The 27882-nt window shown below is 29.3% G+C and overlaps 2 protein-coding genes and 1 long non-coding RNA gene across 4 annotated transcripts; 2 read left to right on the top strand and 1 right to left on the bottom strand.

Annotated features, from left to right (window-relative positions):
- The first annotated feature begins 6357 nt into the window (after nucleotides 1-6357).
- LOC133680269 (early nodulin-like protein 1) lies at nucleotides 6358-7869 on the top strand. Its single transcript, XM_062103103.1, has 2 exons — nucleotides 6358-6651; nucleotides 6758-7869. The coding sequence occupies exons 1-2, from the start codon at nucleotides 6471-6473 to the stop codon at nucleotides 7708-7710; spliced, it is 1134 nt and encodes a 377-aa protein (XP_061959087.1). The 5' UTR covers nucleotides 6358-6470; the 3' UTR covers nucleotides 7711-7869.
- A 10103-nt stretch (nucleotides 7870-17972) lies between these two features.
- Nucleotides 17973-21114, top strand: LOC133704419 (uncharacterized). Of its 2 annotated transcripts, XR_009844067.1 has the most exons (3): nucleotides 17979-18712; nucleotides 20106-20170; nucleotides 20470-21114. It is a non-coding gene; the product is annotated as an uncharacterized LOC133704419 (long non-coding RNA). The 2 variants fall into 2 exon arrangements; XR_009844066.1 differs by lacking the exon at nucleotides 20470-21114 and having other exon boundaries at nucleotides 17973-18712; nucleotides 20106-20298.
- Nucleotides 21115-22347: 1233 nt separating this feature from the next.
- LOC133701749 (uncharacterized) lies at nucleotides 22348-27016 on the bottom strand. Its single transcript, XM_062125852.1, has 4 exons — nucleotides 27001-27016; nucleotides 25200-25429; nucleotides 23670-23734; nucleotides 22348-22546 (listed from the first exon to the last, which is right to left on the bottom strand). The coding sequence occupies exons 1-4, from the start codon at nucleotides 27014-27016 to the stop codon at nucleotides 22522-22524; spliced, it is 336 nt and encodes a 111-aa protein (XP_061981836.1). The 3' UTR covers nucleotides 22348-22521.
- Between the last annotated feature and the right edge of the window lie 866 nt (nucleotides 27017-27882).

The following is a 27882-nucleotide window of genomic DNA, read 5'->3' as shown; positions in this document are numbered from 1 at the left end:
ACATAAATTGAGCGTGGTGTTAGCCAAAATACATCTCATCTCATTGACACTTTTATGGATAGTCGTTGGTGCTTTCTAAACTTCTCGTACCAAGTAATTCATTTATATACATACATTAAAAACCAATTAGTAGTCACCATCCATAATAAAACTATTTTGGTATTTAATAAATATAAAACAATATTGCATACCAATCAATTCTGTCTTATATATTGGGAGGTATAGTGCATCGGGTTGCGTGAACGTCCCGGGAAACATGACCAAGTTGGTATAATGAAACAACATGTAATAAACATTTATCATGTCATGTAGGTATCTATATTAGTCGTAGGTTGTCGCTCTTCAAAACTATGATTTCTCCTAGCATCCCAGAGATCAAGATAAGATGCATGGATTACCAACTAATTCCTATTGCGCTTACCCTGGCGACTAATACTGTGCAGCTCCTCTCCAGTATAAACATAATCCAGTATATTATGAGATAGTTTAAATTGTCACATTACTTGATCTGGACAATGCATCTCAATAATATTGAAGTAGTGTAGAGAGATTTATGTTAACCAAATATCAAATCCCTCATGACATATAGACAAAACTGAAAATATCAAGTCATCCGTATATGACTTCCATATAACCTATCAAAACATATAAAATAGTTATCTCAAATAATCAATTAAAACTAAATAATTAACTTTAAAATAACAAAATAATTAATACATTTGTAACATATACTTGATTCTCCATAGAAATATGGAGCAGATGTCATGCCTACCTGAGGTACCATATTAACAATTTTTAGCACAAACACTTGTCTATTATCACTACCATATAACCTAGATGGACCATCTGCTCATGATGCATGTGTAATTCTCTAAGAGTTACTTAGAAAATGAGGCAACTCCATACTAAAAGAGTTTTCTCGTCTAGGTCTACTATTTAAATAGAGCTTCAACATATTAATCCGTTAATCCTAGCAAACCTAAACATTGAATTCACATTCCCATCACTACATATTAGTACACTGACATAACAAGCTTGACTAACCATAGTTTGCAACATCCTCCAAGTAATTTCAACTTCTATTTCAAACATATTCCAGCCAAGTCGATCCCATAAAATTCTTGATAATTCTTTAAGGGACATGTCTGATATAACAATTAGGAATTCGTGTCTTCCTGCATTATAAGTGATACCATTTTCAGTATTGATAATGATACCACCATGAAAGGATACCACCATTTTTAAATTATTAGACATTCTATTAAACAACACAACCAAACACATTTATATTTTATTAATATCTTAGCATTAATCAAAGTGCATCAATTATCAACAAAACATAAATTGATCGGCGAACACCTACATTCATCAAATTTTGGTACCATAACAAAATTATCAAACAAATTCATATATTTCACAGCTAGTATTATTATTTTATACAAATTTCAATATAATTCATAATTTAACCTAAATCAACACTAAAGATCTCATTATATAATCTTTATAATTCACAATCAACAATAACAAAAAAAAACATTGATTATTTAACAAAATAATCAAACTATCAACTAAAAATATATCAAATTAATCTAATATATAATTTAACCTAAATTAACACTAACATTGCAAAGCCATAATTTAGTTAATTCACAATCAACAACAACCTAAAATAATTGATAATTAAATAAAATAACATAATTATATACAATTTATAACTTCAATTACATCTAATTAACATAATTCCTAATTCAAAACCCTAACATTCAATAAAATCAAATTAAAACTAATTAAACATAAATTACATCTAATTAATTAAGGAAAAAATGTTAATATACCTCTAGAAGTGAAATGTGAGTGGTAAGGATAACCAATGGTGGCTGGTCTGGTTGGAAAATCCAACACTTGCTGTTGGTAGAGAGAGAAAGGTTTGATACCATGAGTTTTGCTAGAGAGAGAAATATGAGTGTTTCAAAGAGAGAGGAATGTTTTAGAGCTGCTAAGTGGTGTTATTGGTGGTAGAGAGAGATCTTTGCTGGTGGTGAGAGGGGATGAGCGGGGGAAAGTGCATAAACTCATTTATTCGCAAATGGCACCATAGCCAACGCAATGCTCTATACTATATAAAATAATTCTTTCTTTCTAACCAGTAGGGGGGCTTCCGCATGAAAGCAAAAGGAAGTGACCGACCAAGAAATAAGAAATTCAAAAGGAGAAAGGGAATGGTTAGTGAATCCGAACATGAGTAGGATCGAGGAGGCGTCTGGCTTCGAGGTTATGCAGCTAGAATTGGCGTTGCTACAAACTTGACTGCTGAACTCTGGGCTTGGGTTGTCCATACTGGTCTTCGGATTGCCCCGGCTCAAAGCACTATTGGTTGCTTACACACCTGCTCTTAGTCTAGTCCTTGACCTGAGCTTTTTAGGGATTCCCTAAAAGCAGAGCAAGAACCACTTTCTAGTACGGACAGAAGATGTCTGGTTTATAATTCAAAACAAGTCGCAGATTTTGTTCAAGGTGCTAGTTTTTCAAGTATTTTTTCAATTGTTTTACTTTATCAATTTCTTTTTACCGTTTTGTTTTAAATCTTGTTTTACAGCACTATTTATAAGTATGGTTACTTAACACTTTTTTAAATTTTTTATTTTTTTAAAAAAACTTCAAATTAATATTTTGTTGTGTTTTTTTTATCGTTTTGATGTGTTATGTTAAAAATAAAAAAATATATTATTTTAATTTATTTTCAAGTGAAAAGTATTTGGAAAAGTACCCTGCATCATAATTCCAAACACGACATAATTTTGGTTGAGGTCGAGCTTGACTTAGGCATGACGGGCTAGGCCGGCAAGACTAGCAAACAATTCAAGCCCGCCTCCTCACCTTTTTTTTTCCTTTTTAAAATTCTTCCCTTTTTTTACTTGTTATATCTTTAAAACTATTTATTCTCCTTCTATAAAAACTATATTTTTATCATTAATTTACATGTTTGTAGAATAAGTTAGATTTTTAATTTTGAAATCTTAATACGATGTACAATAATTAACTATAAACTAAAAGAGAAGGGGGTTTTATTGTACCCCTCTTCACAAAGCACTATTTATTGGAATAGTGCTTTGCTTTTTTTCTTCTTTTTTTTGCTTTTCTTATTTTTTTTGCTTTGTTTTTTTTTCTTTTCGGTTAATCTTTTTTTTGTTTAATTTGAATTTTGAATTTTTCTATTTAATTATCACACTTTCAAGACACGGATCCCAGGTTTGACGAGTTAACTTTATTTGGCAGGTTAACTCAATTGACTCAGATTTTTTTTTCTTAATTAGTTTTTTTCTTTCAATTTTATCCTTTAATATTGATTTTATTGAGAATTAAACTTCATGATTTGTTTTGTTTACTTTTCATTAGATTATCCTGATCTCAAGACACGAGAATAATACATAACGGATTAACCCGAGTTAACTCAAGTTGTTTTTTGTGTCTTTTATTTAATTAATTTTTTTTTTAATTTTATCATTCAACATTGAGTCGGTTAGGAATTGAGCTTCATAACCTATTTTTATTTGCTTTTTATGATAATATCTTGGTCTTAGGATCAAGGTCACAAGTTTTAGCATTTTAACTCTGATTAAATCATGTCTTTTTTTTATAAGAGGTTATTGGTCTCATTACCTGGGTCACAAATCTTTCAACATTGGACTTGCTTTTTATTGGGTTGTCCCTGTCTCATAACCTGGGTTGTGGGTTAACCTAATTGACTCATTTTTTTTCTCTTTTTTAATTGACTTTTTTTTTTCCAATTTCATCAATTAATATTGTGTTTAATTGGGAATTAAGTTTTATGATTTGTTTTGATTTCTTTTTTATTACGTTATCATGATCTCATGACTCGGTAATAGTGCTTAATTGTTAACTCGGGTTAACTTGACTTTTTTTTTTTGTCAGATTTTAATTAAGATTTTTACAATTTTCATCGTTCAACATTAGGTTCAACAGGAACAATTAAGAATCGAACTTTATAGTTTGTTTTGACTTTCTCTCTATGAGGTTATTTCAATCTCAAGATCAAAATTACAGATTTGACAGGTTAACCCAAATTAAATCATGTCATTTTTTTTAATATTTTTTCTATAAGGTTATCTCAGTCTGATAACCCGAGTCATGAGTTTAGTGGATTGACTCAGGTTGTTTTTTATGTTTTTTTTAAATGATTTTCTTTTTTAATCTGATCTTTCAATATTGGGTTGGTTAAGGATTGAAATTTGTAATTTGTTTCGATTTGCTTTTCATGGGGTTACGTCGATCTTATGACCCGGGTTGCAAGTTTAACATGTTAACCTGGGTTGTTTTTTTATTTTTTTTTTAATTATTTTTTTAATTTCATCATTCAATATTGAGTTGATTGAGAATTATGCTTAATAATTTATTTTGATTTACTTTCTATAAGGTTATCATAGTTTCATAACTCGGGTCATGAATTTGACACGTTAACTCGAGTTGTCCAATGTCAATTCAATATGTTGTTATTTTAATATTAAAAAAAGATATCATTTTAAAATTTTGTTTAGTTAAAATTTGTTTTCACAGGTTGTATGGATTGTTTTTGGACCAGTAACGTCAACCAGGTTACATCAGGTAAACCCTCCCATGATTTAATTTTTTTCCATTAGAATTTTTTTTCCACTAGAAAAAAAATTAGCAACATTTGAATATATTTTTATATTTTTTTAAAAAATTAACTTAACTTGCAGCACAAACCAATCATCTAGTAAATAACTAGAATATAACATATTTGAGTTAAAATATATAAGGAATTGAGTGAATATTTAGAATTCGTATTAATAATAAATATTTGATTAAGTTGACTTTTTAATGTAATGTGTTTTTTGTAAAATATTGAAAATTTCTAAAATAAATTAAATTCAAGGAGTGCGTCTTTAGATATCCAGTTACATACAAATCATTGCTTCGTATAAAAATCTAAAAATCTGACATATTGGAAATGTGTAATCTCAATATTGTAAGAACTAGCAGGAATAATTAGGTCATTTAATCATTAATTATAGGTTAGTTAATAGATAATGATATAATACTTTAAATTTTAAATTTGAAGAAACTACTATTTCATTACATCTTCGTGTTTAAATAAATTATGTAAAAATATATTTTTTAAAAAGCTGTTAAACCTAACCCGGTCCAAGATCAGGGTTTCGGGTTTTGACCGGATTGCCCAGGTTAATTCTGAATTTTTTTAAAAAAAATAAAAAGATGCCATTTTAGTAAAAAAAAAGAAGTAAAAGTCAACGGGTTGCAACCGAGTTTTTGACCGAACAACCCGTCGGGTTAGCCGGGTCACACTAGTTTTTATTTTTTTTAAAATCCGGCCCGGTTCCAATCTCGGATCACGAGTCAACCTTGCAAGTCGGACCAGGTTTCAAAACTATGCTAGCAAGTACAGCCGTTAAGTGTTTGCTGGATTTTTTTTATTAAACTCTTTTTATCGTTAATTTGTGTTAAAAAATGAATAAAAATAAAATATTTAAATAAAAATCAATGATGTTTGTTAAAAATATTAAATCAGTGTTAATTTATATGGTAAGATTTTTAAGCGCTACTCATTAGCTGGAAAAAACAAAAGTCCAAAAAAAAAGGATTTCAATATCGGCTCCCACTTTTTTTCGAAGTGTTTTGTAAATACTTTGACAAAAGATATTTTAGCCTTAAAATTTGCAACTATGTTGGTTAAAGAATCTTGGATTTTTTTTTTACTGCTTCGTATTATTTTAATTGTGTTTTCTTATAAATTTTTTTATTATAAAATCAAAATAATACATGAAAGGTAAGCATTGATTTAAATAGGTAATAGCTAGTGTTTAGATTAAGAAAATATTTATGATTAAGAAAATGTAAATAAACATTGATGATTATTAATTTTTTTTATTTTTTATTAGAGAAATTATAAATAATTAGGAGAACATAAGAGATATTTTGTTTTTTTTCTTTTACATTGATAATTCTTTAGAATTTATTTAATTTTGTGTCAGTAGTTAGTTGCTTGTTAAAATATTTTTAATTAGAAATATATTAATAATATATTTTTTATTTTTGAAATTTATTTTTAACATTTACATATCTAAATAATAAAAAAATATAATTTAAAATAAAAGTTAAAAAACAATTATTTGTTTTTTAATATATATATATATATATATATATATATATATATAGAAAAAAAATCAAATCAAAGCCCTTTATTTTAGCCTTTTTGTACACTGTCGATCTGACACGCTTAGTACACTTACTACTGCATTTATGGAAGGTTCTATGTAATTCAATACTTACAAATCATTATTTACTTTCTTTCTGATCTCCAAAAAAAAACAATCCCAAAAATCTTTACCTTCCATTTTTCCCTTCACTGTATATATATCTATAGGGAAGGCATACAGCATTAGACTCGTTTTTCAATAATTCCTCTCAAAATGGAGTCTCGAAGATGTCTCTGCGTCTTGTGGGCTTTGCTTGCTGGCTACTTGTTCACTTCCTCTGCGGCCTATAATAACAGCTTCGATGTGGGTGGCAGAGATGGCTGGGTTACAAACCCCTCTGAGAGCTACAATCACTGGGCTGAGAGAAATCGATTCCAAGTCAATGACTCTCTTGGTAAGTCGTCCTTTTTTGGCAATTGAATTGTAATTTTTAACCATCAAGATTCGATTTTTTGATAAACAATTCCTGGTGTTGGTTTTTGGATTGATTTATTTTGTAGTTTTCAAGTACAATAATGGGTCAGACTCTGTGCTGCTTGTGACGAAAGACGATTACAACAGTTGCAAAACGAAGAAGCCTCTCAAGACCATGGGTTCTGGTTCCTCTGTGTTTCAGTTCGACAAGTCTGGTCCCTACTTTTTCATTAGTGGAAACGAAGATAATTGTCGAAAGGGGCAAAAACTGACCGTTGTAGTCCTTTCTGCTAAACCAAAACAAGCCCCTACGCCGGTGTCACAGCCCCCAGCTATGTCCCCTAAAGCTCCATCCCCGGGAGCGCATAACAATCCATCTCCAGCGCCTTCAAAATCTCCATCACCAAGTGCAGAACCGCCAGCCTCGTCTCGAGGACCATCATTGTCACCTGTCTCCCCAGCACCAATTTCCAAGACTCCAAGCGGTTCTCCTCTCGAGGCTCCAGGTCCATCGCTAGTGCCTGTAAAGTCTTCACCGCCAAGCGCTGATACACCGACATTGGCTCCATCACCAACTAGTAACGCTCCGACTGGGCCAGTTCCTGCAAAGTCTCCATCACTGAGCGCTAGCTCACCATACTTGGCTCCGTCACCGTTTAGCGATGCTCCAACCGGGGCTCCAGGTCCATCACCAGTGGCCATGACACCACACATATCACTAGTGCCATCAGGGTCACCAGCATCGGCTCCAGGATCAGAAATCTCTCCATCTCCTTTGACTAATCCGCCTGCACCTTCACAATCACCAGAATCCCCATCTCCATTGGCTAGCGCTCCTGTTGTTTCTCCAATCCCAGCAAAATCTCCATCTTCATCAACTCCAACACCCAAGACAAGTTTTACGCCAGCACATTCACCCAACTCCAATGGGGCAGACCTTGCCCCTGCTCCTGCTGCTTCTTGCGTTGCAACTCCTTCAACTGTCATGGTGATTGTGGCTTCTTTTCTTATTGGTTCTGTTATTGGTGTCTGGCCTTGAAGAGAGAATAAACTCATCTGTGTTCCAAAGTTTTTTTAAGTTTTTGGGCTTAATTAAGTTTTATTGCAGAAATTTATTAGAACATGGGTGGATTTTATTTTGATATATATGTATGATCAGTCCTACTATAATTTTGATTCATCTGGTATTATTTTGATAGGATGTTTCTCTCAATTTTCTTTTTCTTTTTCTTTTTTTAAAAATAATCTTTGCATTCATTGTTATTAACTTGTTGTCTGAGCCGTCATTGTCCTTCGCTGCATGTTGAATTGTCCATGGTTTTGCTCATCATGATCATAAATGTTTTACTGTTTTTCTTTCCCTTTGTTTGTGTCATTGTTTTGTACTGTATCTTTACTTAGTCGTTGCTTCGTATCAAAACCTTTATAATTAATTATATTCATAATTTTTAAGAAAGTATCCCAATTTTTGTCCTCCACGTGTATATAATGTTAAAAGTGTGTGTGTTTTTTTTTTTTTGGATTTTGAATTAATCTCTTTGGCGTTGAGTTCTTATAGTTTTATTAATTTGTACAGTAAAGAAAGAGCCCTTGTTTACCAAACCAGCTCTATATAGTCTAGGAGAGTTGCCGGCAAAAGAGGTTTTAAAAAATATTTTTTAAAATTATTATTTTTATATATTTTAAAATTATTTTGATATACTATAATAAAAAATATTATTTTAATATATTTTCTAGTAAAAAATACATTAAAAAATAATTTTTATTACACTTTTAAACACCCTCTAAATATAAAAAAACTTACTGAAATATGTAGTTTTACTTTCCATGGATGAAAACTATTCTTTTCTATGTTAATATCATGAAAGTACTTATTTCTTAAGTTATTTCGTGAGTTTTTAAAAAATTAATTAATTTTTAATATTTAATAATATCATAAAATATGAGTTAAAACTTTTTTTTTCTGGTATGTTAATTTATAACATAATATATCATGTTTTGTATTCTATTTTTTTTAAAAAAAAAAGTAATGGTAGAAACTATTGAGAAATCTCATAATTCTTTATTGAGAAATCTCCTCAATTATTGCTTACTTGGAGGTCAACCAATATCATTAAAGATGGAACCATAAATTTGGCTCTTTATTTATTTTTTTTTGGTATTTACCGACTCCTACACGCACACTTCCTTTCTGTTTCCTACATTTACACCTTTCCTTTTCTTAGATAAGCTACATAAATACCCTAATTTCTCTCCTCTTTTTTCTTTCTATATTGCGTCCCCTCATTAAATACCTTTCCTTTTCTTTTTTTTCTTGAACACACCACCAATATCTTTTTAATGAATATGTCTAATTAAAAAAAATTGATTTACTAAAAATAATTTACTCGGGGTAAATTAAGATTGTATGGATGGCTAGACACACCAAGTTTTAGTTGCCAAACACGGTTGTTCATAATTATGTTGAATATTTAGCCTAGGGGAAAATATTTCCTGCATTTTCAATGGATATAATTTGTTCACCAATAAAAAATTAATTAAAGGAAATTTTTTATATATATAATTAATTTAAAACAAAAATATTTTTTTCTCGACAAGTTGATAATGACAATGGTGATATTGGTAAGAATAATTACATAATTAATTGATAATAATAATAGTTTTAGTAAGAGATTGTGTTGTCAAATTTCTTGCACATTAATTCATGTGCAAGAAAATTGACAACACAATCTCACACTAAAACTATTATCATCATCAATTAATTATTGCCACCAATATCTCCATTGTCACTGTGAACTTGTTATTATTGTATTTTTTTTATTTTTTTTATCAATTTTTTTTATTTAACTTGGAGAATAATTATATAAAAGTATATTTTTATGTAGGAGATTTTTTTTTTGTAAGTAAGGATATTTTTTTCTCGTCTTTTTAGTACTCAAAATATTTATAAATAATATTGTTCAAACACTAAAGTTGAGGGGATTTTATATTCTAAAATTCATGGGAGAAATATTGAGGTGGTTTTTTCTTAGTGGTTAAGAGAACTACTTGCAAAGAATGGGGTCCAAATATTAAAAGTTCACGAGCCTTTGGTCAAAGGCTATCTTCATGTGATCGTAGGCTGAAGGAGCAATCATTGCGTTCCAATGTATAGCTTGAAACATGCCAAATGGAAGAGAAGCGATCAAGAAGACGACCGATCACTGCAGGGATAACACGTAGCTAGAAATTATCTTGTTTATTTTTATATTTTAAAAGTAGTTTTTTAAAAATTTAAATTTATTTTATTTTTTTAATTTTTAATTAATATTTTTTAGTGTTTTTAAATTATTTTGATGTATTAATATTAAAAATAATTTTTTAAAAAAATAAAAAAATATTAATTTTATATATTTTCAAGTAAAAAATATTTTAAAAAACAATAAAATACGCAAACCTAAATACACTAATATTGGAGGATTTCAATATTGCAGCTCAATGTTCATGCAGACTCAGTTACACTATAACTGCACTTTCTATTTCTACAGTATTTTTTTAAATTTTGATTAATATTCAACTTTATTTATTTACAAAATCATTATTTTTAATTTATATTAACATGCTTGTAAAAGACCGATAGAACGGTGTTTACTCACCGACAAAAATTCGGTAGATGTTTCCAATTTTATAGCGGCGAGTTCTATTCCAACTAAATTACGTGTTTTAATAATTACTACTTCTGTAATGATTAGTGATAATCATATATAATCCTTATTTTCTCACGCCTATGATTTTTGCAGTTATAAGACGGCTTTTTTTTAATAAGCAAAATAGCATTTCACCATGCTAATGAGACTCTGCTACGCTGCATGTATGTATTGTTTTTTAGTAAAATATTTAGATATTGTAAGTATTTATTTATTTTTTAAAAAATTCAATAATATAGGTTATAGTCTGACAAAAATATATATATATATATATATATATATATATATATAAAGTGATTTATTAGGCAAAAAACTTTAGCCAATTAAACACGGAAGAATGAACTAGAATAATAAAAGAAAGAAAGAAATGGTGTGAGCCAACTAGAGTTAGTATGATAGACATATAATTTAGATATTGAGTGGCGAGCTCGTCCGAATTAACCTAATTAACCCGCATTCTAGGTTATGAAATTGAGATAATATGATAGAAAACAAAATTGAAAAAAAACCACAAATCTATTTTAAAAAAAAACAATGTCAAACAATGATAACAAAAAAGAAAATAAGACAAAAATAAAAAAAGATGTTAGCTTTTGATATTTTTCAAACCTGTGACCTGGTTCATCAGATTTGAAGCACTATACATGAAAAAAATTATGAAACTCAATTTCTAGAAAATAAAACATTGAATGATAAAATTGAAAAACAAATCACAAAAAAAAATCCAAAATACAAATTAGAAATTATAAGAATAAGAGTTAAAATCAAAATAAAAAATAAATTAAAGGGAAATAACAAAGTTTCACTTTAAGAGTTAAATTGAAAAGAACAAAAACATTAACAAAATAAAAAAAAATCAAAAGAATGAGGACAAAAAAAAACAATACACTATTAACTTGAATCGAATTGTGAAATTAAAAACAATAAAAAAATTTAAGGAAAACAAATAAAAAATCATAAAAATAAGAATCAAATTAAAAAAACTAATGTGTGATAAAAAATTGAACATAAAAAATTAAAAACACTATTCAATGTGTTTTTTTCCATAAAAATTATAAATGTAAATCAAAATATTTATGCACACATCAAATTAAATAAATCACGAACCATTATGTAAGTAAACAGAAAACAAAAGTTGTTAACAATAAATAAAAATGTAATTGAAAAAATTAAGAAACAAATATAGATCAATATATTTAATATTGAAACACATGTCATTTATCCAGCTGTATTTAATAAATTTACTTATTAAAATCAATTTTAAATACTGCAAACACATAAATTTATTGAATAATAATAATAAAAAACATACTATGCAAGATTGTACATATTAAAAAGATTATATATAAAAAATATTTAATCTATATAAAAATTATAAAAAAACAAATAAATTTTATTAATCTCTTAAGAAATTAAACACATTTAATATGTGATTTACCCGATTATATTTAATAAATTTATTTATTAAAATAAATTTTAAATACAATTCAAATAAAAAAAAAAAAACATAAATTACCGTGCTAAATGTAAATTACTGCTTGTAGAACCCATTAATATTTATGTTTAAACTGTTGGATAACAAAAAGCTGTTCCAAGCTGCTTTCAGAATTGTAAATACTGTATTTCACAGAGTGAACAGTGGAGAGTTTTCATGGTCGGATCGGCTTTGGTCTAAATTTAAATGCATTAAATTGGATCTGATTTAGTAAAATAAAAAAAATTCAATTTTTTTTTTATTTTTAATTATGTTTTATTTGAAAAACTACTTTTTAACATTATTCAATGGCACTACAGAATTACATTAGAAGAATATCATATAATGACATAGCATTTATAGAATTTGATCGCAATTTCAATTTTGTTCTTGATGATATTTTACCTGATGTTGTTGCATGCTCAGAAAGCCGTGAAAACTGTAGTCTTTGTTGGATAGATTTCATAAGTGATGGAATTGTAGATAGTTTAATGGAACAATAAAATATATTTTATATAATGTAATAGCAGTGGTTAAATCTACAATATTTTAATTAAAAACTATAAATATTAATATATATATTTTTAGTTATTTTATAACCTCAATTTAAAAAACATTCTTAACCAAATATATTAAATTATTTTTTGTTCAATCTTAATTTCAATTACAGTTTCAACTACACATATATTTTACCAAACCAACCTCAATTAAAAATATTTTTTATAAAACAACTTTTTTAAAATCATAATTATAAAAATTACTATAATACCAAATACACTAGCTGAGAAATGAACATACGGTTTCTTCACTTCAATCCTTAAAATCATGGCTTTAATAATTTATTTTTTTTAATAAAATGCCAGACCCTCCTCTAAATACTACGTATATGTGTGCTTGTCTTCTTCTTTGATGGAAAAAAATTATTTATGTCTTGCATTGTAAAAAAAAAAGAAAAAAATAATCCGAGGACATAATTGTCATAGATGAGTTCCTGTGTAAAATTATTGGTCTTTAAAGATTATATATATTTTGTTAAGGATTTAATATATATATATATATATATATATATATATATATATATATATATATATAAACTCACACATTGATAATAATACTATAGAGACCATAAATAATGAAAATTATATTACTCTAGATACTGTCCAACAGTTGGCAGATCAAGGATAAATTATTTCATAACTTTTGGTAAATAAAAATATTTTTTTATCATTAATTATCATTTTCCCAACATGAATGCATGGTTTTTTAGAATATATATATATTTCATAACTTTTGGTAAATAAAAATATTTTTTTATCATTAATTATTATTATTATATATACACACACACTATAAACCAAATAAAATTTTTTATAAAAACATCAATTTCCTTTATTTTATTATGGATAATTAGCTTATCAAAGATGGGAAGCGGAAATCAAAAGACAAGGACCCATATATATAGTGACAGAATGCCACGTATTTTGAGTCCACGTCTTACATGCGATCACACGGTGGTCGGTAGAAGTTTTTTTTTATAAAAAAATATTATTTATTTAAAAATATATTAAAATAATATAATTTTTTTATTATTAAAAATTTAATTGTAACATCATTACATTAAAAATACAAAAAAATTCAATTTTTTTTTTAAAGCTATCCAATCAAAATACCAAATACCATTATACATAGCGAATCTTTAATAAACTCCTAAGAATTCACACATTTAAAAAAAATAAAAATAAAAATTCTATATGGGCACAATTAAAAAAAAAATAAAAAAATCAACCACTCAACCTAGCACTCAACCTTCAAATTATAAATTGGATCTTACTAATAACACAACGATATTTGTGGTTTTTAAATGGTGAAATGACACTTTTGTACATTACTAATTATAAGTTAAAAAAAAAAACTATGGTAACTTTATTTAATAATATTATATAAGTAATTTAATGCAGATATTCATTGAATGACAAACAAACATTGATCGGAAAATAGTCTTGTCTGTCTCTTCCTTTATGTGAACGAACGACTTTTCTTTCAAGAAAAAAAAAAAACAGAGCTTAATTGCGATTCTCTTTGTTTTTTTTTTTTTTGTGACATGAACAGGACGTGGATCGTCGGCGCAAGCGACAAAACATCAAAATTTAGTTCGCTGGATATGTGTCGGCAAATTGGATAGAGCTTTGAGGTTTCTCGTTAGTAGTAACGAGGGGACAAGAACTCTTAATCTGTTGAGATATTTTCTTCTTTTCTTAACTAGCCAGCCATGAAACAAAATCTTTTTTTTTTTATCAAAAAATACTTTTTATTAATAATATTTTTTAATAAAAATCCAAGGTAACTACAATAAGTATTCATAAGAAACTCGATAATTTAAATTAAATTAGAAAAATCATTTCTAGAGGCCAAACTCTCATCCCCTTGATAATTGTTTTTGGATGAAAACATTTTTTTTTCATTAATAGCATACTCTTAAGACAAAAAATTATTATAATTTAAAAAGCATGTTCCAAAGAAAAATAAAAAATAACATCTTCATAATTTTTACATGGTTTATATGTGAAAAATAAAAAAATATTTTATTTTTATTGAATATTCATGTGTAATTTCCTTACTGTTTATTATTAAAAAAGTTATTGCAAATAAAACCATAAGACCTCTAATTTGATTTAAAAAGTAGGGAATAATTAGGTGGTTTTTTTAAATAGTATTGTAATTATTAATTTAAATAAAGATTTATTTTAAACTAAAAACAAATTTTGAGGCCTAAATCCTCCACCATGCATACCTGACCACTTTTTTTTATATATATATATTAAGTGAATGCCACATCATCTATTTGATATCAAAAATATATATATACATGTCATATGTTGCAACAATTTTCTAACCATCTTTGGTGCTCAAAAAATTATAGCTGTTTTTTATTTAATCCCAAAAGATCAATTTTCAGCATGTTTTGATTCAAATAAACAATCCTAAAACATTCTATAAACCTAAATTATTTTATTTCTGGCCCAAAACACCCTGAAAATAAAAAATTAAATTGAATTTTAAAAATCTTTACAAGTTTCAATTGCATGATTGATAGAAGAAACTACCACCTTTAAACTTTCCTCTCTGAAATGAGTTTCTTAATACTAAGAATGAATTTTTTTTTAAATAAATAAAATATAGTCTAACAAAGTCTCTCTTTTTTATTTTTCCATGACCTTCTCTCTTATTTCTTATACCTTATGTACCGAAACATGATGAAAATAAACTTTAAAGATTAAAATATAAAATATAAAACATAAAACTACACAAAATAAATTGTTTATAAAAAACAAAAATACAAAAACAAAAACAAAAGCTCTAATAACCAAAGTTAAATTTTGATAGACACGACTTCCCTACAATGCAAATAGGTATTAAGGAATAATAAAAAGCTTCCTCAATCAATTTATTTTATAATGTAATATAATATAATTATAATTGAACAAAATATATAGCATGTGAGCATTTCACAGTAGCACTAGACACAATTTACTATGGACTATTATAATAAATTTACTATTTTACCCTTGAGTGAAAAAATAAGTCTTGGTTAAAGAGGTAACTTAGTCTTTTTCAATGGCTTATTATTTATTAAAAAATTGTTTAGGAGTATCTGAATCTTTTCTAATTTTTTTGCATGGTAAAATATATTTTACCCATGAAGTCAATAAAATTTAGAATTGTTGACCAATCATGTTTTTAACTTTTCAAAAACTTTAAAACAATTAAAATACTTCTTTGCCCTTAAGGTAAAAAAAAAAAACTAAAGTTGTTGACCAAAAGTTTTTTTTTCTTCTGATTTTTCCCTTATTCGGCTTGTAAACTAGTGATTAGAATTTTTCCTAGTTATTGAAATATTAGAATTGTAAACCGGGTGAATAAAAATGGTTAAAAATATTCCTTGTGTTTTTCATCTAATTAAAATATTAATTATGTTGAGATTGTGTCTAAAATTTAGAGTCGTTACAATTGATATTAGAGTTTTGCCTATATTTAATAGATTTGTAACAGACAATAATAAGTGATGGATTGTTTCAAGATGGTCTGTACACGACAAAGAACCATGACAAATTCATCCCCAATATAAAGGAGGATTCAAGATATGAATATTGTTGATAAATAAAAAAGGACCCTTAGTAGATATTACTTCTCATGTACTAGCAACATTATATCATTCCAAATAAGGAGAGTATTCTAGACACCCAAGTGATTCAAATATTTCAAATATTTAGACAAGCTGGAGTAGTATATCCAGATGGTTTAGGCTATTAGGGACAGACAATAATGCCTCTACCTCTACTAGTAGCATCTACAAGAGCTTTTACACCCATGTTGACCTTATTTTCCTAGCGCAGATTGTTAGAGAAGTGGATGTTGGTATGTCTAGTGTAGCAGTTTCAGCAGCCCCTATAACTCCTGTAGTTCTAGCACCCACAAACTATATGGTTACTTTAGTTTGATTTTTTAAAAGTATGAGAGAGATGAGTTATGAGCTCTATTTAAAGGATTGAGATACGAAGATTGCAGGAAGATAAATTTGAAAAGTGGAGAAGACATTAACCTAGATTAAGGTACTATATGAACTCTGAGTGGATTGTGCCACCCAGTTACTTTCTAACAGAGTACAGTCTTGATGAGAGACTGTACTACTAAGGAGAGTTGCTAAAGTGTTGTCATGAAAATGTCTTAAGATGGAGTTGGAGAATAAGTTATACTCTAGATATCACCATAAAATTAAGAAGCAAGAGTTTTTTGCCCTAAAGTAAGGAGAGATGTCAGTGTTAGAATATGAGAGAGGATTTCATGATCTCTTTATGTTTTCTCCACACTATATGCCTCCTGGGCAGTATTTGATAGAGAGATTGCAAGATGGGTTCATACAAGAGCTAAAAGAAAAGCGAACAACCTTATAGTTTAAGATGGCTAAAGAATTGATTGAGGAAGCTCAAGCTCTAGAGGAATGTATAGGTGAGGGTTAGCAATACCAATCTAGGTTTGGAAAAAAAAAAGATATAGATTTTTCTAGTAGATCACCCCTCCCAAGAAAAGGAAAAATAAGTTGGTTAAGTTGGTTTAGAAAGAAATAAAGGAGTTTTATACAGAGATGAGCATCAGCTCGGTCCTTTTAACATATGGATGGAGGGTTGACTAGTGGATAATCGAACCCAAAGCCTAGTTTTGCTGGAGAAGTCTCAAAACAAAAGACTATTATTTATTCTCACTATGTACAGTGTGAGCAAAGACATCCAGGAAATTGTTTAGTTGTAATAAGGGAAGGCCTAAGACTTAGGGGGATAAGATGCTAGGAAGAGTGTTCCATATGACCCATGATGATCTTAGAGTTACTCCTAATATGGTGACGGGTATGCTATAATTGAATTTAATGTTTATATATGCATTAATTGATCCTGGTGTAATACATTCATTTCTAACAAGTACAATTATTGTGAAACTTTAGGAAAACCTAGAAAAATAGATAAGAGATTCACAATTCGTACCATTTTGGGTGAGAATATAGATATTGATAATGTATACAAAGGAGTAAAGGTTAATATTAATGGGTGTGAGAAGAGGGTAAACTTAATACCCTTAAAGCTACATGATTTTGATGTAATATTAGGTATTGCTGGTTAGGTATGTCATAACTTAATTTTTGACCCTTTTATTTTAATTATTATTATTATTATTATTGCTATTATTTTATTTACTGAAAAAATGATGATGAAAAACAAATAAAAAATGAAATAAATGAAGAAAGAATTAAAATTTGGGTTAAGGGCAATATAAGTGGAAGTTTTGGGATTAAGTAAAATTTGGGTTAAGGGCAACATGAGTAAAAATTTTGGGATTTAATTAAACTTTGGGTTAGTTTTATTAACCAAATTAACAGCTTAATTGAAGAATTGATAAGTTTTGAACTTAATTGAACTTGGAATTAGTTTAATTTATGAAATCAAGGGCTTAATTGAATAAATACTAAATTTTAGGGCTGATTCAGGTTAAAACTGCAAGAAATTGAAGTCTAAGAACTATTCTGTAAATGGTGCTAAAATCTAGGGATCCAATTAAAGTTTGGTCCAATTAAAGTTTATCCAGGAAGCTTGATTACACAACTTTTAAAACGTCAAGGACACGTCAAGGACTAAAACGCAAATAGCCATCAACACTGTTCATCTTCTTCACCCGACCAAAAAAAATGGATGCCCAACGGGGCATCGCCATTACTCCTTCAATAACAATCACTTTATTACCTGGTAATGGTGGCATTCTCTGGCTATAAAGCCAGAGAAAGAAAGCAGAAGAGGTGGAGAGAGCATACAGAAAAAAACAAACACAGGGGGAAGAAAAAAAACAGAGGGTGAGGAGAAACGAAAAAACGAGAAAAACCAGAGGGAGCTTCCATTCAACCAGTAGGACATCATGCCTTTACTACCATCATCTTCGTCCTGAGCAGGAGGGAACCGAGAGAAAAAAAAACAAACCCAGAACACGAGGAACCAGGGTAGCAGACTTTCATTCCCTTGTTTCTTCTCTAAGAAACAGAGGCCGTCCTCTGGCTTTATAAAAGCCAGAGAAGGCCACGAAGAAACAAAACTAGGAGGGGGAAGACGAACGAGCAGGGGACAGACACAGACGAAGAAGGGGACCGAGAGAGAGTTGACTGAAAACACAAACAAGAAGCAGAGAGGAGACGAACAAACAGGAGAAAAAGAGAAGGAACAAGCGCGAGGAGAAGACATAACGGAAGGGAAGACAGACGCAGGGAGTGGCATCATAGCTTCTTTCCAGAATCCCAGTGACAAGCTCAGGAAGGACTTCACCCAGCGACGACAGTGAACCAGGTAAGCTTTTCACTCCTCCTTCCATTTATAAATGCACAAACACTATGCATGTGAAATATAAGTACGTGGTGGCTGTAGCAAGATTGTGTGAATTGTTAACGCATGCTTGCCGTTAAAAGCCAGTCGATCCCAAAAAAATATGAAAATATAAAAAATAAAAAAATAAAAAATATGCATGTATAATTTAAATTCATTTTATTAGTTTATTTAAAAACATTAGAGTCAAGAACACCATTCATTTTTATTTTTGGTTACGTAATATTTACCAACACCAGAGTTGAAAGTATTCGTAGTCGAATATTTACTAATGCCAGAGTCAGGAATATTACAAGCAAACTATCATAACATACACCAACTAACTTTTAGCTATTTAAGACAAAACTAGCAGCCTGCCACAAGCAGGACGTTTAAGAGGTTATAATATCTTTCTTTTTCGTAACCAGTCCCGTACCATAGAATCTATGTTGACCAGTTAGGGTTCTTGATGACCATAATATTAGGTGGCGACTCCTTAAACAAGACCTGTTTCCCACCAAAGAATAAGATGTCAGATATCTATTCTTTTCATTGATGAATTTTTAAGGCCACCACGATGTCCGGGTGCGACAAGGTATGTATAGAGCTCAAATAGACTGTTTTGCAAAAGTAATGACCCTTTTAGAGGGGAGAGAAATATCATATTGAATTGTATAATTTCATCTATGACAGTTAAGAAGATGAGAAAATGGTGTATGACTTACCAAACTTAAGTGATAGACTTGTAAAAAGATAATGTTGAGTTATCAAATCTCCTCATAGTAAGAGAGTTTTTAAATGTATTTTTAGTGGAATGGAGGTATCTATTAACATACTATCATATACTTCCCCGATATCACAGTCACCATTTAGGATGTTGCTTACAAAGTTAGCTGAGTTAAAAATTCAACTACAAGAATTGCTAGATAAAGAGTTTGTACACCTAAGTAATTCACCCCTAGGAGTTTGAATATTGTTTGGAAAGAAGAAAGAAGACACACTTTAACTGCATTGACCACAAATAGTTGAATAGGGTAACAGTGAAAAATAAATATCAATTTTTGTATGACCACTTAAAGAGAGAAAGAGTGTTCTTAAAGATAGATCTAAGGTCAATGCATTACCAATTGAGAATCAAGACACTAGATATCTCGAAGACTACGTTCAAAACTTGATACAGATATTACTGGTTCCCAGTGATGTAATTTGGGTTGACTAATGTCCTAACGGTGTTCAAGGACATGATGAATCGAGTTTTTAGGTTATATTTAGACAAATTTATGGTGGTATTTATAGATGATATTTTGATATATTTTACTTAATATTTGAAACATGAACAACATTTTAAAATACATTAGTTTTCTTATCTTCTTTACAGGTTATTGCTACTTTAGGGATCTATGATATTGCCTTAGAGATGAGAAAGAAAGTGATATGTCAAAGGTACGGATCCTTGCTTATGTCAATAATTTGTTCAATTCTATTTTGATAGAACTTTTCATGATAGTATTATGCTATTCATTGTAATTTATATAACTTTGGACATGTTGTAATTTATAGAACTTTAGACATTGCTTTCTCCATCTATGCAGTTGAATATCCTTCTCACTGCTAAATTATGATTTTCTGACGCAATAAGTTAAATTTTTTTATTCAATCTAATCTAAAACATCTGATACTTTAGGAACAAATTTTACCAAAACAACCTTAGAACTTATATTTTTAATATGTCTATCTTGCAGAGTGGGTTCCCTTGTTTGTCATCTAAATTTGCCAGAATGAATTAAATATGATGCACGACTGTGGATAGAATTTTCCTATTTATTGACATTTTGAATCCTTATATCATTCTTGTATTCTAATAGCCTTGTCTTGGTTGTGATGTCCTTCACATGATAATAGAACTATTGTTATAGAAGGCCTCAAGAAGTTTGATGATGAGCTTTCATTCTGGAAAACTCAAAGATGCAACTTATAATAATAAACAGAATTGTGTAAACTTGGACTAAAAATATGTCAGTGCATCATATCTAGTTTTCTTTCCATACTGTTCATAATAACATATATATCAAATTGTTCATGTGGGAGTTTTAGGGATACCTGAGTTTAAATATTTGAGCTTGCAATTTTTTTATCAATTTACTACACAGATTTATTTTTGACTAGGTGGTGAAAATATTCTTCTCACGAATCACTGAACTTTGTTCTTAAGATTCCTTATGTGTCTTATTTCTTCATTAATATGGTCTTGTTGTAACTTGTGCTGAGAGTCGGAGTGCCTCCCTCTTTTTCATTAGAAGTAGTGCACAATACTGTTTCAAAGGACTGAAAATTACTCATATATATATATAAACTTATGAAATTTTTTGAGTCAAAAGAAGGATGAAGTTGTATCTAATATGGCTTACTATTTATAATCAATCCAATCTCCTAAACTTATGAAATCTTTAGAAGTAGTGCACAATACTGTTAATGTCTTATGATATTTCTATGAAAAAAACCCTAAAACAAATAAACTTAATTGAATTAATATTTACTGTTTGTTGGACTGTGGTTTAGAAATAATTTTTGTACTGTGACTGTATGTTGGTTCAACTGTTACTGTCGTAATGCTAGTAAGTTTACTATTTAAAAAAACAAATGTATTTTGTTTAATGTTTATATAAATAATATAAGTTTATTTGGAATAATATACTGTTTAAAATCAATGTTTATCAGTTAATATCTAATTAGTTCAACTGTTACTATATTTGATTTCAACTTTTACTTTCCTCTTGTATTTGTTTTTCATTACTTTAAAAACTGAATATAAATAAACTAAAATCATTTTAAATGAAAAAATGGTTTGCAAGGGTAAAGGTCCACAATTCAAATCAAACCTTTTTGCGATACTCAAGAAGTTTGAAAATGTAAACATCAGAGAAAGAGTGAAAAACGAGCTCATTTAAAACGTCATTCTGGACACTGATAGAAAGTATCTTGGAGAGAAGTATAGACAAGCATATATGCAAAAAAAAAATGATCTAACTGCATATCAGATTTTGCAAACATACATCAAAGATGAAGAGAAACGAGCTCAGAGAAAAAGTGAAAAACGAGCTCATTTAAAACGTCATTCTGGACACTGATAGAAAGTATCTTGGAGAGAATTATATACAAGCATTTGAAATAGATTTTCAGGATTAAGGACAAAGACATGAAAATATATGCACAGGACATCAAATTGATATTTGAAATCAGAGATGTAAACAGGCAAATAGATCTCAAGAAGCATAAGGCTGCAAGGATGGAAAACAAGATAGCTTTTGAAACAAGGTGCTTTCCAAAAATAAAAAGGTTGACAAAGGGAGATAAATAATATGTTCAAAAGACAAAGCAACATAGAAAGTGAAAAACTCACCGATGAAAATATCCAAGACATGTGTAGAGTTTTGGTCCTTAAACTTCTTGTGTCCTTCTTCCTGCCAAACAACGCAAACAATCTCCTATTTAATTTGTGTTCTGCTATAACTATAGAAAATTCATAACTAGAGTAATGCCAATTTATTAAAATGGGGTTGTAGTGCCGCTACATACATGCAGTGTTCACATTACAGGTTTTATGTAGCCTTTTATAAAAGGTTTCGATGCATATTTAATCAATATTGCTCAGTCTGTGAGAGTCTGGTTTTCTCTAGTACCACAAGATTTTATTTTAGTGAGCTTTACCCCATTAACTACCTTCTCAAGGTGTAATTTTTTACTTGATAATGAACCTTCCTTGCTCCTTTGCACATATTACATTGTAATGCCTGCTATCCATTGCAAGTCTGACAATTCCTGCAAGCACAAGCCAATCAAATAAACAACACACCAATTTAATAAGACATGTTCTTCTACCATTTTTCGAGGAGACTGGATTGATTATAAATAGTAAGCCATATTAGATACAACTTCATCCTTCTTTTGATTCAAAAAATTTCATAGTTTTTTAGTTCTTTATATATATATATATATATATATATATATATATATATATATATATATATATATATAGGAGTAATTTTCAGTCATTTGAAACAGTATGGTGCATTGCTTCGAGTGAAAAAAAAGGGCATTCCTACTTTCAGCACAAGTTACAATAGGACCATAATAATAAAGAAATGACACCTGAGGAATCTTAAAAACAAAGTTAAGTGATTCGTGAGAAGAATATTTTCACCACCTAGTCAAAAATAAATCTGTGTAATAAATTGATAACAAATGACAAGCTCAAATATTTCAGCTCTGGTGTTCATAAAACTCCCACATGAACAATTTGATATGTACGTTATTATAAACAATATGGAAAGAAAACTAGATATGATGTACTATCACACTTTTTAGTCAAAGTTTACACAGTTCTGCTAATTAATATAAGTTGCATCCTTAAGTTTTCCAGAAAGAAAGCTCATCATCAAACTTCTTGAGTCATTCTATAACAATAGTTTGATTATCATGTGAAGGACATCACAACCAAGAAAAGGCTATTAGAATACAAGAATGATAAAACGATTCAGAATGTCAATAATGGGAAAATCTATCCACAATCTTGCATCATATTTAATTCATTCTGGCAAATTAAAAGGGAAAATTTGCATGCACAAACATCTAGTGTATCATTTAGATGACAAACAAGGTACCCACTCTGCAAGATAGAAATATTAACAATATAAGTTCTAAGGCTGCTTTGGTAAAAGTTGTTCCCAAAGCAACAAATGTTTTAAATTGAATAGAATAAAAAAAAATTAACTTATTGCATCACAAAATCATAATTTAGCAGAGTGAAAAGGATATTCAACTGCATAGATGGAGAAACCAGTGTCCAAAGTTCTATAAATTACAATGAATAGCATAATACTATCATGAAAAGTGCTATCAAACTAGAATTGAACAAATTATTAACATAAGCAAGGGTCTTTACCTTTGACATATCACTTTCTTTCCCATCTCCAAGGCAATATCATAGATCCCCAAAGTAGCAATAGCCTGCAAAAAAAATAAGAAAACTAATGGTCACCCAAAATGACCAGTAAAGTAGCAAAAAAGGGAAGGAGATTGTAAGAAAGCGCGTCTAATCGGCAAACACAAATAATTGCATAAAAAGCAATGATCTCTAGGATGTTGTTTCCAACCATATATGACTTTAAAAAATGCTTGCATTTTATCCACACATGAAGTGAAAGAAATACATGATGTAGGTTTTGTCTTGCCATCAAAACCTTTTTAACGAAAAGCAAATTGCACAAAGGTATATTGTTCCAGCAAAACGTTGCAGTTTCAGGAAGGAGTCATTATTAGCACTTTAATCAAATGATAAAAAATGCCAATAAATCATCATCAAAGCTTCAAGCACTAATAGGAAATCCTTAAGTACAAATTCAACTTGAGACAAATAGAACAAAAAACTGGTAAATGTTGAAAAATGCAACTCAATAAAACTACAACGACCCTGCAAGATTTAAACTTGGACATACTTTGTTCATGAAAGAAGCACCAGCAATACACTCATGCAATTCCCATGTTAAAATGGAGAAATATAAGAAATATTTGAGGTTTGCTGTCGTTAAGTGTGTCTGTTATGCATTGGGATCCATATCATGGGTTGCACGCACCTCTTTCGCATCCTTTTGTGGTATGCCTTCTCGCAATCCAACAAGCTTTTCAACTACTTCAGGCTGCAGTTTGTAAGCACAATACAATCAGATACTAGGTTAATCATAAAATTTTGTTACGCACAGATTTATACTACATTTTTTTTCCTGTTATTTTATCCTAGCCTATCATACAACTGACAACTGGTGATCCACTTATGCACAGCAGGACCCAGTATAAGAAGAATAATTATCGGACCAATATAATCACTTGAAAGAAGAAATATTAAGCAACATTTACCGGGCATTCAGGTTGATGTTCAAGAATATTAATATAGATGAGCGTGAAGGTATCCAAACCTTCTCCTAAAGCAAGTTCTTTCAAATCACTCAGCATCCAATAAAACTAAAATGACCCCTCAAGATTTAAACTTGTTTTTTGTTCATGAAAGGAAAAAAAAAGCCCAAAACTACCCACAAACTCAATCTACCACCAAGCATACTGAACATGCAAGCAATCATAGCATTCAACTTCCAAAACAAAAATTATACAAAAATGAAAAATAACCTGAGAAGCAATCGAGTCAAACAACAAAATTACCTCAAAACCGACAACCAAATCCTTAAATGTTCACCCTAACACAATACCTACTTACAAATTATGAAGTTTTCATTTACATTAACATCATTAACCAGGAAAACAAGAATACCCATTTAAGTAAACGAGTAGTTTAATGAAAAACAACCAAGTTAAATGAAAAACAACCAATAAAGTCTCTAACTTTACAAAAGCCAACACAATGTACATGACATAAATGACACAAAATAATAAATCATTAATAAAGCTTGAGAATTTATACAAAGATAGAAGCAGAGGAGAGCTTGGAGATTAGTTCAGGGACACCAAACCCACGAGGAGCAGAGCCCACAATGTCAAAGGCGAGAGTGAAAGGAGACAAGACAAGTTTTATTGGGAACTCAAAAATGTCAATCAATTGTTGTCCAATATCGAGCAATGAAGAGCTTATGTTGTAAGTCAGCGAATTGCTTCGCGGTGTGCGAGTGCAGAGTGCAGAGTCCACATGAGTTACTGGCCATGCCAGTTTGACGTTTGCAGAGTGCAGTTGCAAAGTATTTTTTAAAAATTTTAAAAATATTTTTTTTATTTTAAATTAAAATATTTTTTATATTTTTACATCATTTTAATATACTAATATCAAAAATAATTTTAAAAAATAAAAAAATTATTTTAATGTGTTTTATAATGAAAAACACTTTGAAAAGTAACCGCTATCACACTCCTAACACCCTCTTTATCAGATGATTTGTTCAGGTCTATTTGAGAATGTGGTTGCGATTGCTTTTCAAAGTATTTTTCACTTAGAAATGTATCAAAATAATGTTTTTATTTTTATTTTTGACATTAATGCATCAAAAAAATTAAATTTAAAATAAAAAAATTAAATTTTTTAAAATGTTTTTTAAATACAAAACAAACAGTATCTTCCTCTTAACATGACTAAGGTGGATCCATATAGGATAGACTCGATAGAGTATGGAAATGGAAATGTATTTGTGGGCTCGTTATATTTCCTGCCTAGCCTGCATTGCTGGAGTAATTAACCGAACCAAACCGAGTTGCGTAGGATTTTGTAAATGAGCAACTTATTCAATAAAAATTAAAGTTGAGAAATCAATCTATGAAAATTTAATAAGTTTAGAGCACCTTTGTTTTTATGTTTTAAAAAAACATTAGAAATTTTTTTATTTTCTTTACTTCAAATTAATTTTTTCTAATGTCTTTAGATCATTTTAATATGTTGATATCAAAAATAAATTTTAAAAATAAATAAATAATATTTCAATACATTTCCAAACGAAAAACATTTTAAAAAGAAACGATTATCACAATATTAAACTAACTCTTAAACACTTTCAATATCGTTATCGTTTTGTTTAGTCAATAGATAAATTGATTTAATCAGGGAGAAAAAAGGAATAAGCCTATATATACAAACACCATGCTCAAACTAGAAATCTTAAAGGTCTAAACTTTAGGTATAAGAATAAAAGGTTTTTTTATTTATTTAGCACAATAAAGAAAAAAGGAAAAATCGCATAGTCAAAAAAATATTAAAAAAAATAATACAGTTTGGCGAGTAAAAAATTGATTTGATAGTTTTTTCATCCTTTTAACTACCTATCATAAAAAATCAACTTAACAATTCACAATTCAGATGACGAAACATAATTTACAATTCAACACTCTATACATTTAAAAAATCAACATATTTCTCAATTTACAATTCAATAAAATTAATAATTCACCATTTATAATTAAACTAAAATGAAAAATCACTCAACATTTTATTAAATTTAAACTAAATTCATAATTCTTATAGCATTAAAGCATATAACATAACTAGTTTTAAAAATCATCTCAACTCGTGTACAGGTCTAGAGCGCTTGTGAACGGGTCTGCAACACCCTAACTCGCCCAATTCGAGGATGGATTTATAGTACTCATAGAGTGGTTGGCACTAAAAGCACCCCAACTCATAAACTTAGATCACTTTTGAATGGATCTGCCTCCCTGACTACATGTCTTTGTTCATGAAAAGCGATCTCATTGTTCACTAAAGTCACTTCGAGGCACTTAACCTCCCCACTTTACCATTATGGCTTTCATAATTATCAACATCAGTCCAAGAATGAGATATGAGTCAATTTTCATAACAGTGGTTTTGCAAAACTAATGGATTTCAACATGTGTGACGCTTTTAATTTTAAGATCTCAAATGAATCATACCTTTGGTTAAACCCGTGCAAATACCATATACCTACTAGTTCCTGAATGCATTGTAACCATGCCTAAGTTTTAGTTGAACATTGCACCTTACACTGCAATGAATTCTTGATATGTCACTACTTAACTACAATAATAGATTCTTGAAGCTACTTCTCATTATGGATATCATAACAATACTCTTCTTATCAAGAGATTTTGTCATCGAGAATCTATATAAAAATAAGAAAATTGATCAGTGAGTTCTTCTAAATTTTTCCAAGTGGCATCTTCTTTAACAAGTTAAACCATTGAATTAATCCCATGATCAAAACTCTATTGCCTTTCTCTTGATCTTTTATCTTTTTAAGTAAGGACATGAATAGGGAATGCGCCTAGTGGATTGGTTTGAGCCAAATCATTGTTCATTGGCATTGTTCGAGATCGAGAAACTTTTATTATTCTAGATATTCTAAGCATTTTATCCCCTGTTCCAGGTCTACCAAGATGAAACCACCAAGTTTTACACCCTAAAAGCAATAACATTACAACCAATTCCCACAATTGTATTGCACTTTAATGCAATCCAATAATCTCCTGTGTTTTTGAATAGATTTTAAAGATGGTCTTTGATTTAACCTCTTTCTTCTTTGGTTCATCATCCTTCTATTATTGTTGCAAATAAATTTCCTCTTTTAATGAACCTACAAGAACTTTACTATGAACAAACTTGTAATTTTTTAAAACCAAATTATAGA

Source organism: Populus nigra, chromosome 1 (assembly GCF_951802175.1).
Source record: "Populus nigra chromosome 1, ddPopNigr1.1, whole genome shotgun sequence".
NCBI lineage: Eukaryota > Viridiplantae > Streptophyta > Magnoliopsida > Malpighiales > Salicaceae > Populus > Populus nigra.
The sequence above is the reverse complement of the archived record's forward strand: the minus strand, read 5'-3'. Positions and strand labels throughout refer to the sequence as shown.

Bases quoted from the DNA above. Each gene is read 5' to 3' on its own strand.
- LOC133680269 (XM_062103103.1), top strand. From the start codon at position 6,471: ATGGAGTCTCGAAGATGTCTCTGCGTCTTGTGGGCTTTGCTTGCTGGC. The intron at 6,652-6,757 runs GTAAGTCGTCCT...TTTATTTTGTAG, and splicing joins CCAAGTCAATGACTCTCTTG to TTTTCAAGTACAATAATGGG.
- LOC133701749 (XM_062125852.1), bottom strand. The intron at 23,735-25,199 runs GTATAAATTCTC...TTTTTTTTGCAG, and splicing joins TCTCCTCTGCTTCTATCTTT to GCTATTGCTACTTTGGGGAT. The intron at 22,547-23,669 runs GTAAAGACCCTT...TTGTGCTTGCAG, and splicing joins AAGAAAGTGATATGTCAAAG to GAATTGTCAGACTTGCAATG.